The following is a 23,551-nucleotide window of genomic DNA, read 5'->3' as shown; positions in this document are numbered from 1 at the left end:
TCATAAAATTTATGGTTTTATCTTAAATCAGAATCTAATGCAAAATTTGTCTTCTTTCAATTATAAACTGTTATGTGCATTATACAAATATTGTAACTTAATATTTTATATACTTTTACTTGCACAATGTGAACTCACCAGTTTTTTTTCTTTTTAGTAGGATAATGACAGACTGAAGCAAGGAAAAATAACCATAGAAGAATTTAGAACAATTTATCGAATTCTTGTATACAGAGATGAAATTATTGAGATTTTCAATGCATATTCTGAAAATCGGAAATTTCTTATTGAAAAAAATCTGGACAGATTTCTGAAACAAGAGCAGTTTGTAATTAATAGAACTACTGCTAATGCTTCTAAAATTATTCAAAAATATGAACCAATTGAAGAAGGTATGCTTGTATTTCAGTTTTGTCAAATATTTATTTGCAAAGTAATGCTTATGATACGTGGTTATTTTCAAATTCCAGGATGGGTTAGATTTCTTTTGGGTAATATCAAATATCAGTAGTTTTTTAAAAATCTTATAGAATGCAGATGTACTAGAAGTAACAATGTGTATCCATGACATTCTTCCTAGTTCATTGTTGTGATCTTTTAACTTTTTCTCCATATATCTTAAGTATTCATAGGTGAACTTAGGTGTGGAAAGCAAGATGAGAATGGTATTAAACATAATAGAAGTGTCTGGACATTCATTTATAAATATAAGACCTAGTTGTAGCTATTCTTTCATATTTTAGCTAATCAAAAGCAATTTGAGGAAAAGATATTTTAACAGTACTAATTTCTTCACTGTCTATGCACATTATCTATAATTTTTTCCACATTTAACTTTTTAAAGTTTCATTAGTGGAGCTGAGTGGTGGCGCACCTGGTTGAGTGCATGTTACAGTGTACAAGAATTACAGGTTCAAGCCTCTGACCCCCAGCTGCAGGGGGAAAGCTTTGTGAGTAGTGAAGCAGTGTTGCAGTTGTCTGTCTCTCTTCCTCTCTATCAACCCCTTCTCTCTTGATTTCTGGCTATCTCTGTTCAATAAATAAATTTTCATTAGTGATTTAATAATAATGCACATTTAATTTTTTAACTTTTATTTCACTTTGGAACACAATCTTCTAGTTTATTATTAGTAGTAGTATTACTGACTCACAGGATTATATGCTTTTAGTGTATAATTCTACATTGTACCCACTACCAAAGTTATTTTTTAATTTTTTTATTTAAGAAAGGATACATAAACAAAACCATAGGATAAGAGGGATACAGTTCCACACAATTCCCACCACCCAATCTCCATATCCCATCCCCTCCCCTGATAGCTTTCCCATTCTCTATCCCTCTGGGAGTATGGACCCAGGGTCGTTGTGGATTGCAGAGGTGGAAGGTCTGGCTTCTGTAATTGCTTCCCCACTGTACATGGGCGTTGACTGGTCGATCCATACTCCCAGTCTGCCTCTCTCTTTCCCTAGTAAGGTGGGTCTATGGGGAAGTGGAGCTCCAGTACACATTGGTGGGGTTGTCTGTCCAGGGAAGTCTGGTTGGCATCGTGCTGGCATCTGGAACCTGGTGGCTGAAAAGAGAGTTCACATACAAAGCCAAACAAATTGTTGAACAACCATGGACCTAAAAACTGGAATAGTGCAGATAAAGTGTTGGGGGGTATTCCCTGCAGGCTCTTGTGTACTTCAGCTTTCAGGTATATATTTTCCCCTAGTTTATGGGCACATGTGAACATATGCTCTATATCAGGGGACCTGGACTATATCTAGGTTTAGGGGCTTTATTGGGGAGTGGAACACCAGAAATGGAATTAGAGAATACTATGAAAGGAAAGGTCTCACCCGAATGATGAAGCTGAAGAGTTGTCATTCCACACCTGAAGTCTCTGGACACAGTCTGAAGTGAAGCATGCTGGGGTGGCACTCGTTGCGTTGATTGGGTTGCGATCCGCGGATGCAATATTATTTGATTTGAATTGAGAGAAGCATGCAAGAAAGTGGGCGCCACCCTAAGGTTCTAGGACTGGGGGAAATATAGGCTCTATAGTGGAAATGTGAGATTTCTGCTGTTTTAGGGTTCAAGAAGACAATGGATAGTTATTGTTATCATCACATTATTTGGTGATTGGGTTAACTCTATGTCTTCACCCTCCCAATGAGAACTGCCATAGTTGTCACTAGGCTTGGGTGCAATTTGGGTACTTCTGGTTTGTTTGCTTCTGTACATTCATATGTTTTAGTTCTCTAAATTTTACACAGGAGCTAAAGCATCCAGTAGTAATTTTTCACCTTCTTACTTTTACTTCACTAAACACACTCACCTCCAATTCCCTCCATTTTGTTCTGAAGGACACAATTTAATCATTTTTTAAGTGCAGAAGAGTATTTCATGCAGTATGTATCCTGTGACTTCTTTATTATTATTATTTTAATTTTTTATTTTTTTGCCTCCAGGCTTATTGCTGGGGTTCAGTGCCTGCACTATGAATCCTCTGCTCCTGGAGGCCATTTTTCCCTCTGTTGCCCTTGTTGTTTATCAGTGGTGGTGTTGTTATTGCTGTTATTGCTGTCATTGTTCTTGGATAGGACAGAGAGAAATCAATCGAGAGAGGAGGGGAAGACAGAGAGGAGGAGGGAAAGATGGACACCTGCAGACCTACTTCACTGCTTGTGATGTTGCACCCCTGCAGGTGGGGAGGCAGGGGCTCGAACTGGAATCCTTATTCCGGTCCTTGAGCTTGGCACCATGTGAGCTTAACTCATTGTGCCACCCCCGACCCCATAACTTCTTATTCAGTCATTGCTGATAGGAATTTTGACTTTTTTCCTCCACATTTTGGCTTTTTTTAAAATAATGCAGCTGTGAATATAATGGTACATATGTCCCTTTGAAATAGTATTTTTATGTCTTTTGGGTAAGTGCCTAAGAGTGGTTATTGCTGGATCACAAGGTGCTTGCATTCTTATTTAAGGGCAACAAAATAAGTTGTTTACATCTTTGTTTAAGGACAAGAAAACATTCTGTTTTCTCCACATTCTCACCAACATCTGTTATTTTCTGTTTTGTTGTTGTAGGTATCTCTTACAGGTGTAAGGTAGTATCACAGTGTAGTTTACAAATAATAAATGGAGTGGATCTTTTTCTCATATGTCTTTGGGTCATATGTATATTTTCATTAAAAAACTCTATATGTTTTGGTCTAACTGTATGGTTTCTGTATAAATGTTTGATATCAATAACTTATCAAATGTGTGGTATACAAATATCTTCTCCCAGATACTGGGTTACTTGTTTATCATTGTGTAGCTTGTGTTTGATGTGTAGAAAATTTTTAGTTTGCTGTAATCCCCTTTGTTTTATCTTGTCTTAGATTGTTTTTTCTATATGGTTGGGTCTCCAAATATATTTTTGGGGTTAAGGCCTTGAAGTGTTTCATCAATATTTTCTTTTATGTATTTTATAGCTTCAGGCTTAAAATGCAGGGTTTTTTTTTATCCATGTTGAGTTAACTTTGAGGTCTGGTGTTAAGTTATTATCTAGTTTCATTTTTCTACATATTGCTATCCAGTTTTCCCAGGACCATTTATTGATGATGCTTTATTTTCCCCATTGAACAGTTTTGGTCCATTTGTAATCTGTTAGGCAACTATATATGTGTGTTTATTTTTGGACTTTCAGTTCCATTAGATTGGTCTGAATGCCCATGTTTGGTCAACATTTTGCTGTTTTAATTATTATTGCTTTGTAATATAAACTGAAGTCAGGGAATGAATACCTCCATTCCCCATCTCTCTCTCTCTTTTTTTAGGAGTGCTTTGGTTATTCATCACTTTTTTGTGGTCCTAGATGAAATTTTGATTACATTGTTCAATTCTTTTTTGAACTCCCATCATTGGGACTTTGATAGGGATTGTACTGAATCAATAGGTTGCTTTAGGTAAGGTGAGCATTTTAATATTTATCCTCCCAATCCATGAATAAGAGATGCTCGTCTATTTCTTTGTGTCTTTCTCTATTAACAATGTCCTATAATTTTAACTGTAAAAGTCAATCCCTTTTTTTATTACTTCAAGTTATTTTATTGTTTTTAGGTTGGATATTGTGAAATTGCTTCCCTCAGTTCTCCTTCCTCTGACTCACCATTAGTGTATAGAAATGTCACAGATTTATGTGTATTTATATGTGTCCTAGTATCTTAATGATTTTAATGTTGGCTTCCTATAATTTCTTTGGTAGATTTTGGGGTTCTTTAGGTATATCATAATGCTGTATACAAATACTGATAATTTACATCTTCCTTTCCCATAAGGATTCTTTTAATAATTCTTTCTTGACTGATTACACTGGCAATACTTCTAGGACTACACAGAATAGTAGGAGTAGTAACAGTAGACTCGTCTAGTTCCTGAGTGTAATGCTTTCCAGGGGGTTGTCATGTATGATCTTTATTATGTTGAAGAATTTTTCTTCTATTCTCAGTTTCTTTTTCTTTTTTTCTATTTTGTTATTATTGTAGCTGTTGTAGCTGCTGCTGTTGTTGGATAGGTCAGAGAGAAATCGAGAGAGAAGGGGAAGACAGAGGGGGAGAGAAAGACACCTGTAGACCTGCTTCACCACTTGTGAAGTGAGCCCCCTTCAGGTGGGGAGCCAGGGGCTGAACTGGGATCCTTGAGCCAGTCCCTGTGCTTCGCACTACATTCACTTAACCTGGTGCGCCAACCCCCCACCCCAATTTCTTAAGAGTCTTTTGTTGTTAATATTTTCCCTTAAGGTCAGTTTGTATTTATTTTAACTTTATAACATGGATACTAATAAAGCAAAACTTATTCTGTTACTGAGTTATTTACAATACTTTCAGATATTTGTTGCAACTGATATGGTTATAAGGACAGTTTCTACAGTGATGAATAAGCAAAGTAGGGCTTATGTATTCCTGAACTGGATTAGTCGGAGACTAATAATGAAACATGTAACAAGATGCTCCTTCCATGTACTTTAAAAATGATTAAAACAGAAAAAGTGAGAGAGGGTAAAAATCCCATGTCTAGTTCAGGTTGGTTGTTAGGAACATATTCTCTGAGGATGTGACTTGAGCCGAGAGCTAGTTGACATGAGACAGCAAGTCATGCACCAGAATGGAAGATGGAAGAAGTAACAGTACTGAGTGAGTTAAATGTTACAAGGAGCATTATGGTTAGAAGTTGCAGAAGGGGAGAGTTGGGCTGTAGCGCAGCAGGTTAAGCGTGGCACAAAGCGCAAGGACCACTTGCTATTGCCAGACTCCTGGCTAGTAAGTTTTGACCTGAGCACATTAAAATGTTGGTAACAGGAAACATTATAAAGTGCCTTATACCAGAATGTGAAATAGCTATAATATTATACATACCCAAGATTAACTTTATCTCCTTCTCTCCTTCCTTCCTTCCTTCCTTCCTTCCTTCCTTCCTTCCTTCCTTCCTTCCTTCCTTTCTTCCTCTCTTTCTTTCATAAAGAAAACTGAGGCCTTATGCATGTGCTGTTTCACTATATTCAGATAGAGCAGAGAGGCGAAGAGACAGCTTAACACCAGAGCTTTCCGTGGTTCTGTGGGCCTCTCATGAAATACCAGGGTTGAAGCTATGCTGCATGTATGTCAAGAAACAAGCTATACCTGCTGAACTATGTCTTTGACTCCTATGTTATCATCATATTTTTAAAAACAGCCAAAAAAAACTCCCTTTCTACTATTCTGTTTAGATGCCATGATTTATGCTTTGCTTAAGCTTTTTAAGCTCTTTACACAACTGCCAATTAGGAACAACCAGTTCACAGACATATTTTCAGTAGCAGTGATCTGTGAATATTACACACACACACACACACACACACACACACACACACATTCCATTGACATTATTGCCTGAAGGTGTCAAATAAAAAATATGCAAAGGGACAATGTGAAAGTGATATTTTGAATTTAAGTTTGTATTCATGTATCAACTCACACTGTTCAGAAATTACCTCTTGCCTCCAAGATATTTTCATACACACTGATGAAGTTACATTTCATTCACATGTTTATCAATTACTTTAGAGGCTTACTTAAGGGCAATGTGAATTATGATCTCATGGTTCCAACTGCTCCCAAGCTTCTGAAACTCATTTTCCACTCAAATGTTATTTTAACCAAGTGAATTTAAAAAAAAAAAGTCCATGAGATTCCCTTTCAACCCATTCTGGTATATTTTAAGGGTAAGAATTACTTTGCTTTTTATTCTATTGTCAAAGCTATTTGCTTAATTGTTCAGTAGTTCAAAAGGTTGTAAGTCAGTCATTGATAATTGCACAGAAAAAAATACATGTATTCAAATCATGAGTATTATAATACACTCATGGTATAGCTTATCACATACATCCCTATGTTCCTACTCTTGTAAAGTAACTTGCATGCCCACAAACAGCACATGTATTTTCTTCTTGATTTCCACTGGTTTGTAGTCCCAATGGTTTGTTTCTGCTTTAGTCTTCCTTGCAATTGGGTTTGATTCATCAAAGATGTCCTTGAGGTGTAGGTGGGAAAGTGTTTTACCAATGTTTTCCTCTAAGTATTTGATTGTTTCTGGTCTGACATCTAGGTCTTTGATCCATTTGGAGTTGATTTTTGTTTCTGGTAAGATAAAGTGGTTCAATTTCATTCTTCTGCATGTTACAACCCAGTTTTCCCAGCACCATTTATTGAAGAGAGCCTCCTTTTTCCATTTAATGCTTTGGGCCCCCTAATCAAAGATTAGATGTCCATAGGTGTGGGGATTTATTTCTGGGCTTTCAATTCTGTCCACTGGTCTGTGTGCCTATTTTTGTTCCAGTACCATGCTGTTTTGATGATGATGATGGCTTTATAATATAGTTTAAGGTCTGGGAGTGTGATGCCTCCATTTCTGTTTCTTTTCCTCAAGATGGTTTGGGCAATTCTAGGTGTTTTCATGTTCCAGATAAATGATTGCAGTGTTTGTTCTATTCTCTTAAAGAAGCTTGGTGTAACTTTGATGGGTATTGCATTAAATTTGTATATGGCTCTGGGGAGAATATTCACTTTGATGATATTTATTCTTCCAATCCATGAGCATGGGATATATTTCCATTTCTTTTTTTTTTAAATTTTTTATTTAAGAAAGGATTAATGAACAAAACCATAAGGTAGGAGGGGTACAACTCCACACAATTCCCACCACCCAATCTCCATAACCCACCCCCTCCCCTGACAGCTTTCCCATTCTCTATCCCTCTGGGATCATGGACCCAGGGTCATTGAGGGTTGCAGAAGGTAGAAGGTCTGGCTTCTGTAACTGCTTCCCCGCTGAACATGGGCGTTGACTGGTCGGGCCATACTCCCAGTCTGCCTCTCTCTTTCCCTAGTAGTGTGGGTCTCTGGGGAAGCTGAGCTCCAGGACACATTGGTGGGGTCTTCAATCCAGGGAAGCCTGGACAGCATCCTGGTGGCATATGAAACCTGGTGATTGAAAAGAGAGTTAACATATGAAGCCAAACAAATTGTTGAGCAATCATGGATCCCAAACTTGGAATAGTGGAGAGGAAGTGTTAGGGAGGTACTCATTGCAAACTCTAGTGTACTTCTGCTTTCAGGTATATATTTTGCAGTAGTTTATGATACGTGTGAACATATGCTCTCTCTCAGAGAAACTGGTGTATATCTAGGTTATGGGACTTTATTAGAAAGTGAACCACCTGAGATGAAATTAGAGTGTACTATAAAAGGAAAGGTCTCACCCGAGTAATGAAGCTGAAGGGTTGTCATTCCACACGTGAAGTCTCTGGACACAGTCTGAGGTGAAGCATGTTGAGGTGGCAATCGTTGCATTGGTTAGGTTGTGATCGGCGTATGCAATATTATTTGGTATGGATTGGGAGATGCATACGGGAAAGTGGGCCCTATCCAAGGGTTCCAGGACTGGGGGAAGTAGGGGCTCTATAGTGGAGATGTGAGGTTCCTGCTGTCTTAGGGTTCAAAAAGAAAATTGATAGTTAATGTTATCATCACATTATTTGGTAATTGGGTTAACTTTGAAAAGTCCTTTTGTTAGGGTTTGCTGTACAGTGTCCAGTATCTTGTATATAGCTGTGCTATTCGATGCTTCTAATCTACTTGGTCTAGGCTTTTGAGTGAGTCCGCATATCAAATATACAGCCTATATATTAAAAGATTCAGTTTGTGTTTTGAGAAACTTTGAGACATACAAATGATTTTCCCCTCTCATATTGATTAACTACTGATTTATATGTCTACATTTTGCTAGGAGTATACATAAACACCATTCCCACCACCAAAAGACTGTGACCCATCCCTCCCACCAACTCCCACCCCTCACTGGCCCAGGAAGCTGCATGTCTACCCCTCACCACAGGGTTTGTACTTCGGTGCCCTACTTACAATTTGATCAGGTCCTGCTTTTAGTTTCCGTTTCAGATCTTCTTCCTCAACTTCTGTTGATGAGTGGGATCATCCCATACTCATCTTTATCTTTCTGACTTAGTTCACAACATAATTCCTTCTAGCTCTGTCCAAGATGGGTCAGAGAAGGTGGGTTCATTGTTCTTGATAGCTGCATAGTATTCCATTGTGTATATATACCACAGCTTTCCCAGCCACTCAACTGTTGTTGGGCACCTGGGTTGCTTCCAGGTTTTAGCTATTATGAATTGTGCTGCTATGGACATAGGAGTACACACCTCTTTTTGGTTGGGTGTTATGGAGTCCTTGGGGTATAACCCCAGGAGAGGAATTACTGGATCATATGGAAGGTCCATGTCTAGCCTTCTGAGAGTTTTCCAGACTGCTCTCCACAGAGGCTGGACCAATTTACATTCCCACCAGCAATGTAAAAGGGTTCCTCTGTCCCCACATCCTCTCCAACATTTGTTGCTGCTGTGCTTTTTGATGTATGCCATTCTTACAGGAGTGAGGTGGTATCTTAGTGTTGTCTTAATTTGCATTTCTCTGACAATCAGTGACCTAGAGCAGTTTTTCATATGTTTGTTAGCCTTTTGGATCTCCTCTGAGGTGAATGTTTTGTTCATATCCTCTGCCCATTTTTGGATGCGGTCATTTGCTTTTTTGGTGCTAAGTTTGCTGAGCTCTTTATATATTTTCGTGATTAGTCTCTTGTCTGATGTAAGGCATGTGAAGATCTTCTCCTATTCTGTGAGGGGTCTCTCTGTTTGTTTAATAGTTTCTTTGGATGTGCAGAAGCTTTTCAATTTGATGTAGTCCCATTGGTTTGTTTCTGCTTTAGTCTTCCTTGCAATTGGGTTTGATTCATCAAAGATGTCCTTGAGGTGTATGTGGGAAAGTGTTTTACCAATGTTTTCCTCTAAGTATTTGATTGTTTCTGGTCTGACATCTAGGTCTTTGATCCATTTGGAGTTGATTTTTGTTTCTGGTGAGATAAAGTGGTTCAATTTCATTCTTCTGCATGTTACAACCCAGTTTTCCCAGCTCCATTTATTGAAGAGAGTCTCCTTTTTCCACTTAATCATTTGGGCCCCCTTATCAAAGATTAGATGCCTATAGGTGTTGGGATTTATTTCTGGGCTTTCAATTCTGTTCCACTGGTCTGTGTGCCTATTTTTGTTCTAGTACCATGCTGTTTTGATGATGATGGATTTATAATATAGTTTGAGGTCTGGAAGTGTGATGCCTCCATTTCTGTTTCTTTTCCTTAAGATGGTTTTGGCAATTCTAGGTGTTTTCAGGTTCCAGATAAATGATTGTAGTGTTTGTTCTATTCTCTTAAAGAAGCTTGGTGGAACTTTGACGGGTATTGCATTAAATTTGTATATGGGATGTTCCTGGGATGAATCCCACTTGGTCGTGATGAACAATCTTTTTGATATGTTGCTGTATCCGGTTGGCCAAGATCTTGTTTAATATTTTGGCATCTATGTTCATCAAAGATATTGGTCTGTAGTTTTCCTTTTTTTGTTCTGTCCCTATCAGCTTTTAGTATCAGGGTGATGTTGGCTTCATAGAAGGTGGAAGGGAGTATTCCTGTTTCTTCAATCTTATGGAATAGCTTAAGAAGTATGGGTATTAACTGTTTCCTGAAAGTTTTGTAGAATTCATTTGTGAAGCTATCTGGTCCAGGACTTTTGTTGTTGGGGAGATTCTTAATAACGGTTTCAATTTCTTTGTCTGTAATTGGTGCATTTAGATTTTGTAGTTCTTCTTGGTTCAGTTTTGGAAGGGCATAGGTTTCTAGGAATTGTTCCATTTCTTCCAGATTCTCTAGCTTGGTGGCATATAGTTCTTTATAGAAGTTTCGCAGGATTCTCTGGATTTCTGTGGTGTCAGTTGTGATATCTCCTCCATCGTTTACAATTCTATTAATTTGAGTCTTCTCTCTTTTTTGTTTGGTGAGTCTGGCTAGGGGTTTGTCAATTTTGTTTAATCTTTCAAAGAACCAACATTTGGCTTCATTGATCTTTTGTATGGTTCTTTTATTTTCGATGTAGTTTATTTCTGCTCTAACTTTAGTGATTTCTGTCCTTCTGGTTGCTTTAGGGTTCCTTTGTTCCTCTTCCTCTAATTCCTTGAGGTGTGCAGTAAGGTCGTTCATTTGAGCTTCTTCTTGGTGTTTAATATGTGATTGTATGGCTATAAGTTTCCCTCTCAGTACTGCTTTAGCTGTGTCCCAAATATTTTGATAGGTTGTGTCTTCAATTTCATTAGTTTCCAGGAACATTTGAATTTCCTGCTTGAGTGAGTCTCTGACCCAGTGGTTCTTAAGGAACATGTTGTTTAGTTTCCAAATTCTGTGTCTTTTAATAATTTTCCGTTTGTTGTTAAATGTTAGTTTTACTCCACTGTGGTCTGAGAAGATACTTGGGATGATTTCAATGCTCTTGAATTTATTGATGCTGTCTTTGTGGCCTAACATGTGGTCTATCCTTGAGTATGTGTTATGTGGATTTGAAAAGAAGGTGTATTCCAGTGTTTTGGGGTGGAGGAGTCTGAAAATGTCCAAGAGGTCTAGTCTGTCTCTTCATTTAACTCTCTTGTATCTTTATTGATTCTCTGCTTTGTTGATCTGTCTAAGTGTGAGAGTGGGGTATTGAAGTCTCCCACTATTATTGTATTACTATTGATGTATTTTTGAAATTCTTTCAGTAGGTGCTTAATGTATTTAGATGGTCCCGCGTTGGGTGCATAGATGTTAATAATTGTTAAGTCTTCTTGGCTGATTGAGCCTCTAATAATTATGTAATGTCCTTGCCTATCTTTTATTACTTTATTTAATTTAAAATCTATCGTGTCTGAGATGAGAATGGCTGTTCCTGCCCTTTTTTGTGGACCGTTAGCCTGTATGATAGTTTTCCATCCTTTCACTTTAAGTCTGTGTTTATCTTGTTGTGACAGATGGGATTCTTGCAAGCAGCATTTGGTTGGGTTATGTTTTCTGATCCATCCCCCCACCCTGTGCCTTTTGATGGGTGAATTTAAGTCATTGACGTTTATTGATACTATGGATTTAATGTATTGTGGTGCCATTGTTCAAAAAAAAAATTTTTTATTTGCTCTGATATATTGCCAGTATTATAGTGATGTTCTTGTTTATAAGAGGTCTTTTAGAACCTCTTTCAGGGCCAGTTTGATGATGGTTGCCTCCTTTAACTGTTGTTTGTCTAAGAAGGCTTTGATCCCTCCATCTAGTTTGAATGAAAGTCTAGCAGGATATATTATCCTTGGTTGAAACCCTTTTTCATTCAGGGCTCGATAGATATCTTGTCATTCTCTTCTAGCTTTTAGAGTTTGAGTGGAGAAGTCTGCAGATAATCTTATGGGTTTTCCCTTGTATGTGACTTTTTGTTTCTCTCCTGCAGCCTTTAGGATCCTTTCTTTATCCTTACTTCTTCTCATTGTGACTATGATGTGTTTTGGTGTCTTCAGGTCTGGGTTGATTTTGTTTGGTACTCTCGGGACCTCTTGAATCTTGATGTCCTTCTGTTATTCAGGTGTGGGAAGTTTTCTTCTATTATTTCCTCTAGAATGTTTGCTTCCCCTTCCTCTCTTTCTTCCTCTGGCAGGCCAATTATGCGAATGTTACTTCTTTTGAGATCATCCCATATGTCTCTGTTGTTGTTTTCAGTGTCTCTCAATCTCTTTTTAAGCTCTTTCACCTCTTTCTTCATTTTCTCTAACTCATCCTCTGTCTGAATAGTTCTTTTTTCAGCTTCTGTTAGTCTGCTTTCCCATGCCTCAGCTTCTTTCTTCATTACAGCTATTTCAGCTTTCAGTTCTCTAATTGCCTCAAGATAATCAGTATTTTCCTTGGGGGTCTCAACTGTTGTTTCCCTAATACTGCCATTCCTTTCCTCCAATGTTGTTTTCATTTCTGTGATTAATAAGTTTATTATTGCTTGCATACTTTTCTTATCTATGGTTACTTCTGGCTGATTTGTAGTTTCTTCTGGGCTCTTGTCTTCATTCATTGGAGTAGCAGTTTTATTTGTTTTTGATCTACCCATTTTTTTTATTTATGTGTTTCTTTTTTTTTTATGCTCTGTTGTTCCTCAGTTGTTGTGTCTTGAGCACAAGCAACACTGAAGCAAATACCTTTATGACAGTTGCACTCACCAACCTCAGGAATTACAGTAGCCACTGAAGCAAGTATTGAAACAGTTTAATCACTACCAGTTAGCCAAATAATTTATCCAGTCCATGAAAAAATAGTAACCAAATCCCAGTGAAGAAGAAAGATAAAAGAAAGAAGGGATAGCAAGAATAGACAGTTATGCAAATCTACTATCCACTGTATATTCTAGGTGTAACCAGAGGGCAAAGGGAACTAGAGCAGAGATACACACATAGAGAGTCCACTCTGAGTCAGATTTCTTCCCCAAAATAATTCAGAAAGGCAAAGAAGAAGGAAGGAAGAATTGTATGACAAGATAAAAAAAAAAATAAGAAAAAAAAGAGAAAAGAGACATGTGAGAGAAGAGGAAAAAGAGAAGAAAAAGAGCTGTAATTAAAGAGCAGTGAAAAGAAAAAAAAAAACCTTGAGGATTAGACAAGGATGGCTGAAATAGACAGTTACACAAATCTACTATCCACTGTATATTCTAGGGGTGGCTAAAGGAGGAAGGGAAATTGAGCAGAGACACTCGCAGTGAGAGTCCACACTGAGTCAGAATTCTTCCCCCAAATAATTCCCAAATGTGTATCAGTGAATTCAAAAAAGCACACTGTTTGGTGGTGTGGGTGCTGGGGCCTGTGGCTTTGGAAGCTGTAGGATTAAGGAAGAAAGGATGACAAGAATGAGAAAAAGAAGAAAAAAAAGAGAGAAAAAAGTAAAAGATAAGAAAAAGAACAGTCATAAAAGAGTGGTGAAAGGAAAGATTATTTATTTATTTATTTTTAATTATTTAATTAGCTATTCTGGGTGAGGTGGGGGGGTTGGCTACTTAGAAAGAAAAAAAAGGTCAGAGGTTTCAGAAGGGTATAGACTTAGAATGAATGATACTCCCTGGTGGGACAGGAATTTGGTAAAGACAGAAGCTCAGCAGGGGAGCCTGCTAGGAGTTTGTCCCCAGGGACTGGTTATGGGGGGGTTGGGAGGGGAAGGAGGTGTGCTTTATAATTAAACGGAAAAAAAAATTTTCCCCCTCTTTTTCTACTCTGTTTCTTAACCCGAATTAAGTTATAGTCACCTCCTTGGATTCACCGCTAGGACCCCTTATTGACTGGCCTACTAAAGGCAGAAAATCCTACCGTTTCCAGAAGATGTGTTCAGAGCTCAAGCCACTAGCAGCTTCTCAGTCAGCCATCTTCCAGGAACCTCGATTTCCGCTGTTTTGAATTTTCATTTTTTTTTAAATTTTCTAAACATAGGAAGGCAGAGAGGTAGAGAGAGAGTGAAAGAGGCCACAGCACTGAAGCTTCCTTCCACTAGAGGAGCTGGGTTTGAAATCAGGTCATGTAACATTGAAACAGGGCAAAGCAGCACACTATCCAAGTGAGCTATTTCTCCAGCCCTGATCTCAGTATTTTTAAATCAAAATTGCAGGAACATTTTGAATGGTGACTTTTCCTTTTTAGGATGTCATGAAATTTACATATGTCACTATTTTTTCTGATACATTGTTTTTAATGGCTGTTTAATATTTTACCATGTTTTGAGCTTCCCTATGTGTCTTGCACCCATTTGTTTCTTTTGTAAATAATGCCAGTCTGAACACTCCTGCACATCAATCTTTGTCTGATTCTTGACTTGTATAGTATAAATTCCCAGAAATATTTTTGTTTTTGCCAAAGGTTTTTCCCCAAGGTAACATATTCATACCAACTTTTATTTTGAGACTGACTGAATTCTCAACCATAAAAACAAAAGTAGAAGTAACTAACATTTAGATTACTCAGGGATAGAGGCTGCAATTACTATCATTATGAAGATAGGGATAAGTTCACTAACATTCTCAATGTAAGTAAATTGTTCTTGCTTAGACTGTGAGGTCAGAGCCAGTGTTCTGCCTAAATGATACTGGTATAAATCAGACTGACTATACAATTTCAGATAACTTAATAAAAATGGTAATACACAAATGACCCAGCAATTGCATCTCACAGAAATTTGTACATATTTGCACCAAAGGTAAGGTTCTGGTTGTTTATAACAACACTGTGTGTATTAGCCCTGCACTAGAAATTATCTAAATGTTTATCAGGAAGATAATTGATAAATTATGACATATCACATAATGGAACACTATACAAGGTTGGGGATGAACAGTGTTTGGTAATGTGAAATACCAAGAATAATGCATAAAAGATGTTAAGAAAAATATTCACAAAATATATACAACACAAATTAATTCATATACAACACAAAAAATCAGATAAAACTAATTTATACTGTTAAAAGGCAGACCACTGAACATGGAATTGGTGGGACTCTCTGAACTGTTCCTGGGGAGCTGTGCTGTTCTGTCCTTTTACCTCTCTGCTGGCTACATAGATAATTACCCTATAAAAGTTACTGGATGGGGCTAGGTGATGGTGCACCTGGTTGAGCCCACATGTTACAATGCACAAGGACCCGGGTTTGAGCCCCGGTTCCCACCTGCAGGGGGAAAGCTTTGCAAGTGGTGAAGGAGTGCTGCAGGTGTCTCTCTGTCTCTTCCTCTCTATCACCCCCTTCCCTCTAGATTTCTGGCTGTCTCTATCCAATAAATAAAGTAAAAATAATAAAAATTAAAAAATAAGAGGGTTATTTTAAAAGTTACTGGACTATGAGATGTACCTTTCTCCTGTGTGATTTTAATTTGTTAAAAACAAGCGGTAAATAATATATCCTCTACTTGAATGTTGACCTAAAGTAGTTAAGAATATTCATTGAAACGATGTGTTTTCAGATGAAAATTAGAAATATTCCTTTTGATTTTAAATCAATACTTTAAACATAGGTTGCTACAAATGATTAAGTTTTAAAGTGAGATGTAACTTTATGCTGGTAATAATGTGTCTGCATCTTTTGTACTTTTTTTTTTCTAGTTAAGGAAGCGAGCCAAATGTCATTAGAAGGCTTTATAAGATATATGGGTTCAGATGAATGTCTGCTATTTAATCATGAGTGTGAACGAGTTTACCAAGATATGACACATCCATTAAATGATTATTTTATTTCAAGTTCTCATAATACATACTTGGTATCTGACCAGCTTCTGGGCCCAAGTGATCTTTGGGGATATATAAGGTATTTATTTTACTTATTTGTTTTTTTTACCTCCAAAGAAACTGAAATACTGTTCTAGTTCACTTTTTTGTTCAGATAGGCACTTTCCTTCTCCTGATTACAACCTTCTCTCTTTAATTATTGACTCTCTGAAATTTTCCAAATAATACTAATATTTTTATAGCAAAAGTTACTAGGTAAACTTTTCTTTTTTATATATATTTACTGATTTTCCCTTTTGTTTCCCTTGTTTTTTATTGTTGTTGTAGTTTTTATTGTTGTTATTGATGTCATCATTGTTAGATAGGACAGAGAGAAATGGAGAAAGGAGGGGCTGACAGAGAGGAGGAGAGAAAGATAGACACCTGCTTCACCACTTGTGAAGTGACTCCCCTGAAGGTGGGGAGCTGGGGGGCTTGAACTGGGATCCTTAGGTTGGTCTTTGTGCTTCATGCCACTTGCGCTAAACCCGCTGGGTTACCGTCCAACTCCCTAAACTTTTCTTAAATCTTTTTAGTCTCCCAGAACATCTTAGATTTTATAGTTAAAATAAACTCCCAAACATCAGGACCCAATAGTCTAAGCATAATAAGCAGAAATATAAAATAAGTTGTGTGTGACACTAATAGATAATGATACATACGTCAAATGAATTACTTAGAATGAGAACTCTATGCTGTACCTTTAATTTTGTATTCTGCAATATCTCATACTGTTAGTATTAGCTTCAGTTTGGTTAGTTGGCCAAACATACAGTCATCAGCTGCCTGCACTAGGAATCCACTGCTCCTGGAGGCCGTTTTTCCCATTTTGTTGCTCTTGTTGTTGTTGTTGTTGTTATTGCTATTCCTGTTGTTGTTGGATAGGACAGAGATAATTTGAGAGAGGAGGGGAAGACAGAGAGGGGGAGAGAAAGATAGACACTTGAAGATCTGCTTCACCACTTGTGAAGCAGCCCCCCTGCAGGTGGGGAGCCGAGATCCTTGTGCAGGTCCTTGCACTTCACGCCATTTGCAGTTAATCCACTGCAGTACCAGTGGGCCGCTATAATTTTCAAAGCTACTGTGCTCATTTGTTCAGGGAAATAAACAGACAGTATAACAAACAAATAAATAACTAGCTATTTTAGGATACTAATGAGTCACACAAAGAAATTGAATCAGAGTGATGTTATAGAAAGTACTTGGAGGGTAGAGGATGTTACATTTACATGGTCAGCCATATTTCTCAGGAATTAACACAGTTATGATAAAAAGGAAGCCTTGCAAGGAAGTGTTAGGATAGCCATGTGAAATAGAAGAAATCGTAAGTGTTTGACATGTTGAGATGAGAGTAAAAACTTCAAGATGGCTGCAAATAATTGGAGAATACAAGGATGCAAGATTGAGGAAGTAGATGGGGTTGGTGTATGGAGATTATTATTATTTTTTTAACAAGTAAAGAATAACTTTGGAGATTATTTATAGATAGGCTTATGTGATCTCCTTGGAAACCATGGAGAATAGATTTAATTTTAATTGCATTGGAGGGTATTGCACTGGAGGTATTTGTGTTTTCTTTAGTCCAGTGACATCATCCTTATTTAAAAGAATTTAGTGAGATTGGGGGGAGTAGAGGAAGGGGGAGTAAGACGGAGACAGAAGAGTACTGCTTAGCTTTGGCATGTGATAGTACCAATATTGAGCTTGTGAAGTCTGTTGCCTGAGTCATGCAAGTCTGGTACATTTCTGAGATACTTTTTCCTTGGTCCTAATTTAATTTTCATTATAGAAGAAAAAGACTAATAGTACCAAAGTGGATGTGGATAATGATGTAGGATGGATGACATTGCAGTCAGTAGTTCCAGTGATAAAGGTTATTTCTATGGTGAATTCATGAGGCAGTGTTTGAAATAGTGGTCAGATCTGAAATGTATATCTATATTCTGCCATTTCCAGAGTTTCATCATGCAGGACTGACTTTTCCAGACAGAAAGATAGAAATAAGCAGAGGGGAAAAAGCTAAAAAAAAAAAATTGCACAGATCTGAAGCTTCCATCAGTATGTTGGAGGCTGAAATTAAACCTGGTTGCATACTACCGAGCAGCACACTTTCCAAGTGAGCTATTTTGCCAGCCAGAATTTGAAATAAAGATTCAGGGTCAATGAGACTTAAGATTTGAAGATACATATAAAGCAAAGAGTAAATTTGGGAGTAATAATCCAGCACATGGTGGCAATATTGACAGATGGTGGCACTCAGGAGAGACCAGTAGAGGATATGAAGCAAAAGCAAGAGTTCAGTGGTCCTCATATTCTGTTAGTTATCAAAGGATCAGGGAGATAATCAGTTGTATATAACAAATAGTGAGGACATATGCATCTGAAGGGATAACAATACAATCTGAAGACATAAGAATATAAATGGCTATCCAAGTCATGTGAATGGATGCTGTTGCTTATATTGAAAAGATATATTTTAATGCCATGTTAATATCAAACTCACAAATAGACTTTGCTTCCTTAATTTATCATAAAATACATAAGGGCCAAGGAGATACAATAATGGTTGTACTAAAGACTTCCTGAGGCTCCCAGTTCCTACATTCTACCCCCTTGTACCTCCATTAGCCAGAGGTGAGTAGTACTCCAGTTAAAAAAATAAAATTAATCCATAAACTCAGAAAATTTGGAAAGGTAGTCAAATTCATAACTATACTTTGTTATAGAATTTTCTGTTTACTTTATTTTATTTTTAAAGAGAAAAGAGTCATTTAAAAGTGTTGATACAGAATTATGTAAAATTAATTTTTATTATAAATTTACTCTTACTGTTTTTATATAGAGACAGAGATGGCAGAGAGAGAGCAGGAGAGACACTACAGCACTGAAGGAGCAATGAGGACTGGGCTTATCACATGCATGACAAAATAGTACAGTATCCAAGTGCACTATTTTGCTACTCCCATAATATTATTTTCAAATTCCCAGAAAAAGGTATAGAATTAAATTTTTAAATCTGCAAAAAGCCCTTAAACTTATTTAAGTGGAAAATTTCTTTTATGAGCATAGAGGAAATTTTCCATTATTTATTCTCAAAAAGAAGAGTTAGTGTGAACTAATCCTTGAGACATCACCCTTGAAAGCTTAATTAAATGGAATCCCAAAGAAGTAAAAATATCTAATAGATCTGTTTTTGTGCAGGTAAGATAGTTCACCTGGGGGAGCCAGGCTGTAGTGCAGGGGGTTAAGCGCAGGTGGCGCAAAGCACAAGGACCAGCATAAGGATCCCGGTTCGAACCCAGGCTCCCCACCTGCAGGGGAGTCGCTTCACAGGCGGTGAAGCAAGTCTGCAGGTGTCTATCTTTCTCTCCTCCTCTCTGTCTTCCCCTCCTCTCTCCATTTCTCTCTGTCCTATCCAACAACAACAACAACAATAATAACTACAACAATAAAACAACAAGGGCAACAAAAGGGAATAAATAAAATTTTTAAAAAAAGATAGTTCACCTGGGAAGGTGCCTACTTTGTCATACACATAAACCAGGATGAGGCTGACACCCACCACATTGGATGAAACTTTGGTGCTTTGGTGTGTCTCTTTCTCTCCAAAGATAGTCTCATTTTATCTGAATAAGTCAGCCCAAATCAGTGAAACCCTCTTGACAACAAATGAAACAAAACAAAAGATATATTCTTCTCATAGTAGTCTACCTGTTACTCTGTGTTTCTATTTTTGAAGAATTACTGATTCTGTATCAAGTACTTGGTGCTGGGACCATATTCTCTAGTTTGTTATGGCCAGATAAGTCTCTGTTGTGGAGATTTTATTCCATGTATTAGAAAAAGATTAGAGCTGTACCTCACCTCTACCCATCAGATGTCACTTACAAATCTTCTTTCCATACCCAGGTTGGGTAACTAAACATGCCTTTGGACTTTGTTAGGTGTTTTTCCTAGGGAGCAAAATTGTTCTGATAGAATCACTGGCCTAGAAACAGAAGGCTAATTTATTGTACTTTAATAAACTTCTTGGAAAATTAGTGTTAATTTGTTTTTCTGTGGGGTTTTGCTTCCTTCATAGCACATGTGCAACTTTTCATTTAATTTTCTTTCAAGATTGTGATCTAGGGATCACTCCTGTCTGCCTTCTACATTTTTTCCTTATAGCCCATATATATTTTTTTCCTAATAAAAACACAGTATGTCATCGATAGTGAACTAAACTTGTTTTGTGACACTGAAATTTCAGTTCTTGTTCTTGTAGAACTCAGTGCTTAAGGAGTAGATAGAAATGACAGAATTCAAGTTCACAGAACTGTGCATTGTACAATCTTAGGAGTACTAGAACTGTAGTTAGTGCCTTTTATTGAACAGTTCCATGTCAGGTCATAGTTACAAAAGAAAAAAAAAAAGTGCTCCTTTCAGCATAACAACTTGTCTTTACTGTGGGCCCATGCATGTTTTTTTTTTAATATCATAAATAATTCTTTAAATATTTTGAGACTAAGGTTTATGATTTTAGTGATCCAGGAATGACAATTTATTTTTGTTCGAATCTTGCCAGTGCCCTTGTAAAAGGATGTCGTTGTCTGGAAATTGACTGCTGGGATGGATCACAAAATGAACCTGTGGTTTACCATGGCTATACACTCACCAGCAAGCTCCGCTTTAAAACTGTTATTCAAGCGATAAGGAAATACGCATTCATAGTATGCAGATATCTTAGTTAAATTATAGTTACTCAAGCTTATGAATTACTTGTTTCAAAATCCTATAATGTTTGAGTTTAGATCACTGATATTTCAAATTATGGGCATGATCCATGGGTAGGCAGTGAAATCCACGTAGTAATGGTCTATATTATATACAGTATCTACATAGTCTCTAATACTCATATAGTCGTAAACAGCTAAAGGGAGGTTTATCAGGATTATTATCAGGTAGAAAAAGCATGTTACTTCATGGAACATTTTTGCTTGATTAAATATATATCACCTATATAGTGTATTTATGGGGGTGGACCCTGTGTCAATGTAAAAACATTTCCTACTCTAAGTTATGGTCAAAACAATCTTGAGAAACACTAATCTGTGTAATAGCAAATATTTTGCTAGTATTAAAATATTTTATTTTCTTCTGCTACAAGGTTTATTACTGGGGCTTGGTGCCAGCATATTGACTGCATTGCTCCTGGTGACCCTTTTATTTTATTTTTATTTTTTCTGTGATATGAGAGTGAGAGATAGGGAGGAAGGAATATGGGGAGGAAAGGAGAGGCACCTGCAGCACTGCTCCACTGCTCCAGTGCTCATAAAGCTTTCCCCAAGATGGTGGGAATCAAGAGCTTGAATCCAGGTCTTTACATATGGTAAAGTGTGGGCTCTACTGGATGTGCCATTGCCAGGCCTCTTTTGACAGATTTCATGACTTTGATGGCAGCTCTGCTTAAAGCAGCTCACTCAGAAATGTCCTATAGATATTGAAATTATCATTCATTTTATTGAAAAGGTAGATTCAATTACATAGTTCTTTCTAGAGTTTCTAAATTTAGCTTACCAATCCTTGTTCATCAATTGATTAAGTTTCAACAATTACTAATTTTGAATAATGGGTCATCCCATTTACAGACTTGACTTATTAACCATCTGTAGACATTTTAAATTATTTTTGTAACCTTAGTACATTTAACTTCTTTCTGAAGTGCCTCACTTGTGAGGAAGTTGAAGTGATTTAACAAACTTTAAAAAATTTATTTATAAAAAGGGAACACTGACAAAACCATAGGATAAGAGGGGTACCACTCCACACAGTTCCCACCACCAGAACTCTGTATCCCATCCTCTCCCTTGATAGCTTTCCTATTCTTTAACCCTCTGGGAGTATGGACCCAAGGTCATTGTGGGATGCAGAAGGTGGAAGGTCTGGCTTCTGTAATTGCTTCTCCACTGAACATGACTGAGTGTTTAAAGAATGCATATCTAATAAACTTATAAGTTAGATAAACTCAAGTTCTTCTAAATAGCTCAACAATTTTCAATAAATTGCTCTATTACATATTTTTAAAAGTGTATAATACTATATCTTCATAAAATATAAAATTATAAAAAATATATCTTAATATAGAAATATTGCTGTTGGCATTGATTTTCTTATACAACTAACTTTGATGATGTTTAAATTTATATCTCTAGTTGAACTATGCGTTAGCATAAATTGTCCTGTCTACCTGCATACTCGATAGCCATATTTAATTTAATCTGCTTAGAACTGAACTCCAGGCATTCTTCTAGAACCAAGCTTTTCTCTTTCTTTGATCTTCCCCATTTCAGTTATGGCAGATTCTGTATTATCCAATTTGACTTACTATTGTCATCTGTAATCTTACCCCCCTTTCTCTCCAACCTCTCAATAAAATCTTCTATCAGTTCTCTTGGTTGTCATTTCAAATTACATATTGAACTCAACCTCTACTCCCTACTTTCACTTTTACTGTTTTTGATAAACCTGTCACTTGAATTATTGCAATGGCTTCTTGGCCAATATCTCTGTTCCTCACCTTCCTCCTCTGCAGCTTACCTCTCACTGTTGCAACCAGAGTGATAATTGTCAAGTCAATTCATGTTATTTCCTTTCTCAAAATCTTCAGTTTTACTCAAAATAAAAGCTAAAATCTATATTGTTACTCACAAGGCCCTACTTAAGTTGTTTTCCCTTCTTTCTCTGCCTTCTCCCTACTTCTCTTCCTTGTTCACATGGCTGCTCTGGTCTCCTTGTTCTCTTTAGTCCACCTCAGAGCCTTTGTATGGCTGTTATCTTTGCATGAAATATTCTTAGCCATGTATTTACAAAGAAAACTCTTTCCATTTATGATGGGTAACTGAGAAAACAAAATACAAACAATAGTAATATTCAAATGTAGGTCTTTCCAGGATGACACCCTTATAGGCTATATGACATTGACTCTCAAATATCTGAACAGTGTGAGATGATATAAAAAAAATCTTTGAGAAATAAAGATGTATTTGGATTTCTAAGTTGAAAAAGATGACTCAGTTTTGCAGCAAAGATTATCCTGAAGATTGATCTGCTAAAGATAGTCATCATTTATTCTGAAGAGAAAAAGAAAAGAAAATAGACTTAAACTTTACTAGACTTTGGGTATAGTTACTAAATAATTTTGGGTATAATTACTGATTCATATAATATTCTAGAAGCAAATATGTAGGAAAGATAAGATTTTGATTGAAAAAAATAAAACAAGATAATAGGGAACTTTTTTCTTGTCTTTTTTGACTCCAGGGTTAGTACTGGGGCTCGCTACCTACACTATGAATTCTCTGCTCCTGGAAGCCATTGTTTTCCACTTTGTTGCTCTTGTTGTTATTGTTGTTATTATTGCTGTTGTTGTTAGATAGGACAGAGAGAAATTGAGAGAGAAGGGGAAGAAAGACAGACATCTCCCCTGGAGGTGGGGAGCAGAGGGCGTCTAACCAGGATCCTTGCAGCTGGTCCCTGTGCTTCGAGTCATACGTGCTTAACCTGTCAAATTACCACCTGGACCCCTGACCAGAGACTCTTATGTGAATCTTCAGATAACCCTAGGTGAGAAAGTGAGCTTCCTAAGATGCCTGGCTTTAAGGGAAGCAAATTACTTGAAAATTTCCTTAGATGTGACCAACAAGGATAAAAGATAAGGACTTTCTCAGAAGGTGGAGCCAAGGTCCACAGACACCAAGAAAGTGAGCTCTCTCCAGTGAGTGAAGTTGAGTCTGGGGAAGTTTTCTGCTAGGTCATCTCAAAAATCACTTTTTTAGAAAAGTTTTTCATTAGTGATTTAATATTGA

The 23,551-nt window shown here is 37.1% G+C and overlaps 1 protein-coding gene across 1 annotated transcript in view; it reads left to right on the top strand.

Moving 5' to 3' along the window:
* Positions 1–23,551, top strand: part of PLCZ1 (phospholipase C zeta 1) — a 61,478-nt gene that overhangs the window by 8,112 nt on the left and 29,815 nt on the right. The window contains exons 2-4 of the mRNA XM_060194434.1: positions 161–392; positions 15,546–15,747; positions 20,272–20,416. Coding sequence (XP_060050417.1) covers positions 161–392; positions 15,546–15,747; positions 20,272–20,416 — 579 coding nt within the window. The remainder of the gene's footprint in view (positions 1–160; positions 393–15,545; positions 15,748–20,271; positions 20,417–23,551) is intronic.

The sequence above is a fragment of the Erinaceus europaeus genome, chromosome 7 (genome assembly GCF_950295315.1).
Source record: "Erinaceus europaeus chromosome 7, mEriEur2.1, whole genome shotgun sequence".
Lineage (NCBI taxonomy): Eukaryota > Metazoa > Chordata > Mammalia > Eulipotyphla > Erinaceidae > Erinaceus > Erinaceus europaeus.
Note: the sequence above shows the minus strand (reverse complement) of the source record. Positions and strands in the feature narration are given on the sequence as shown.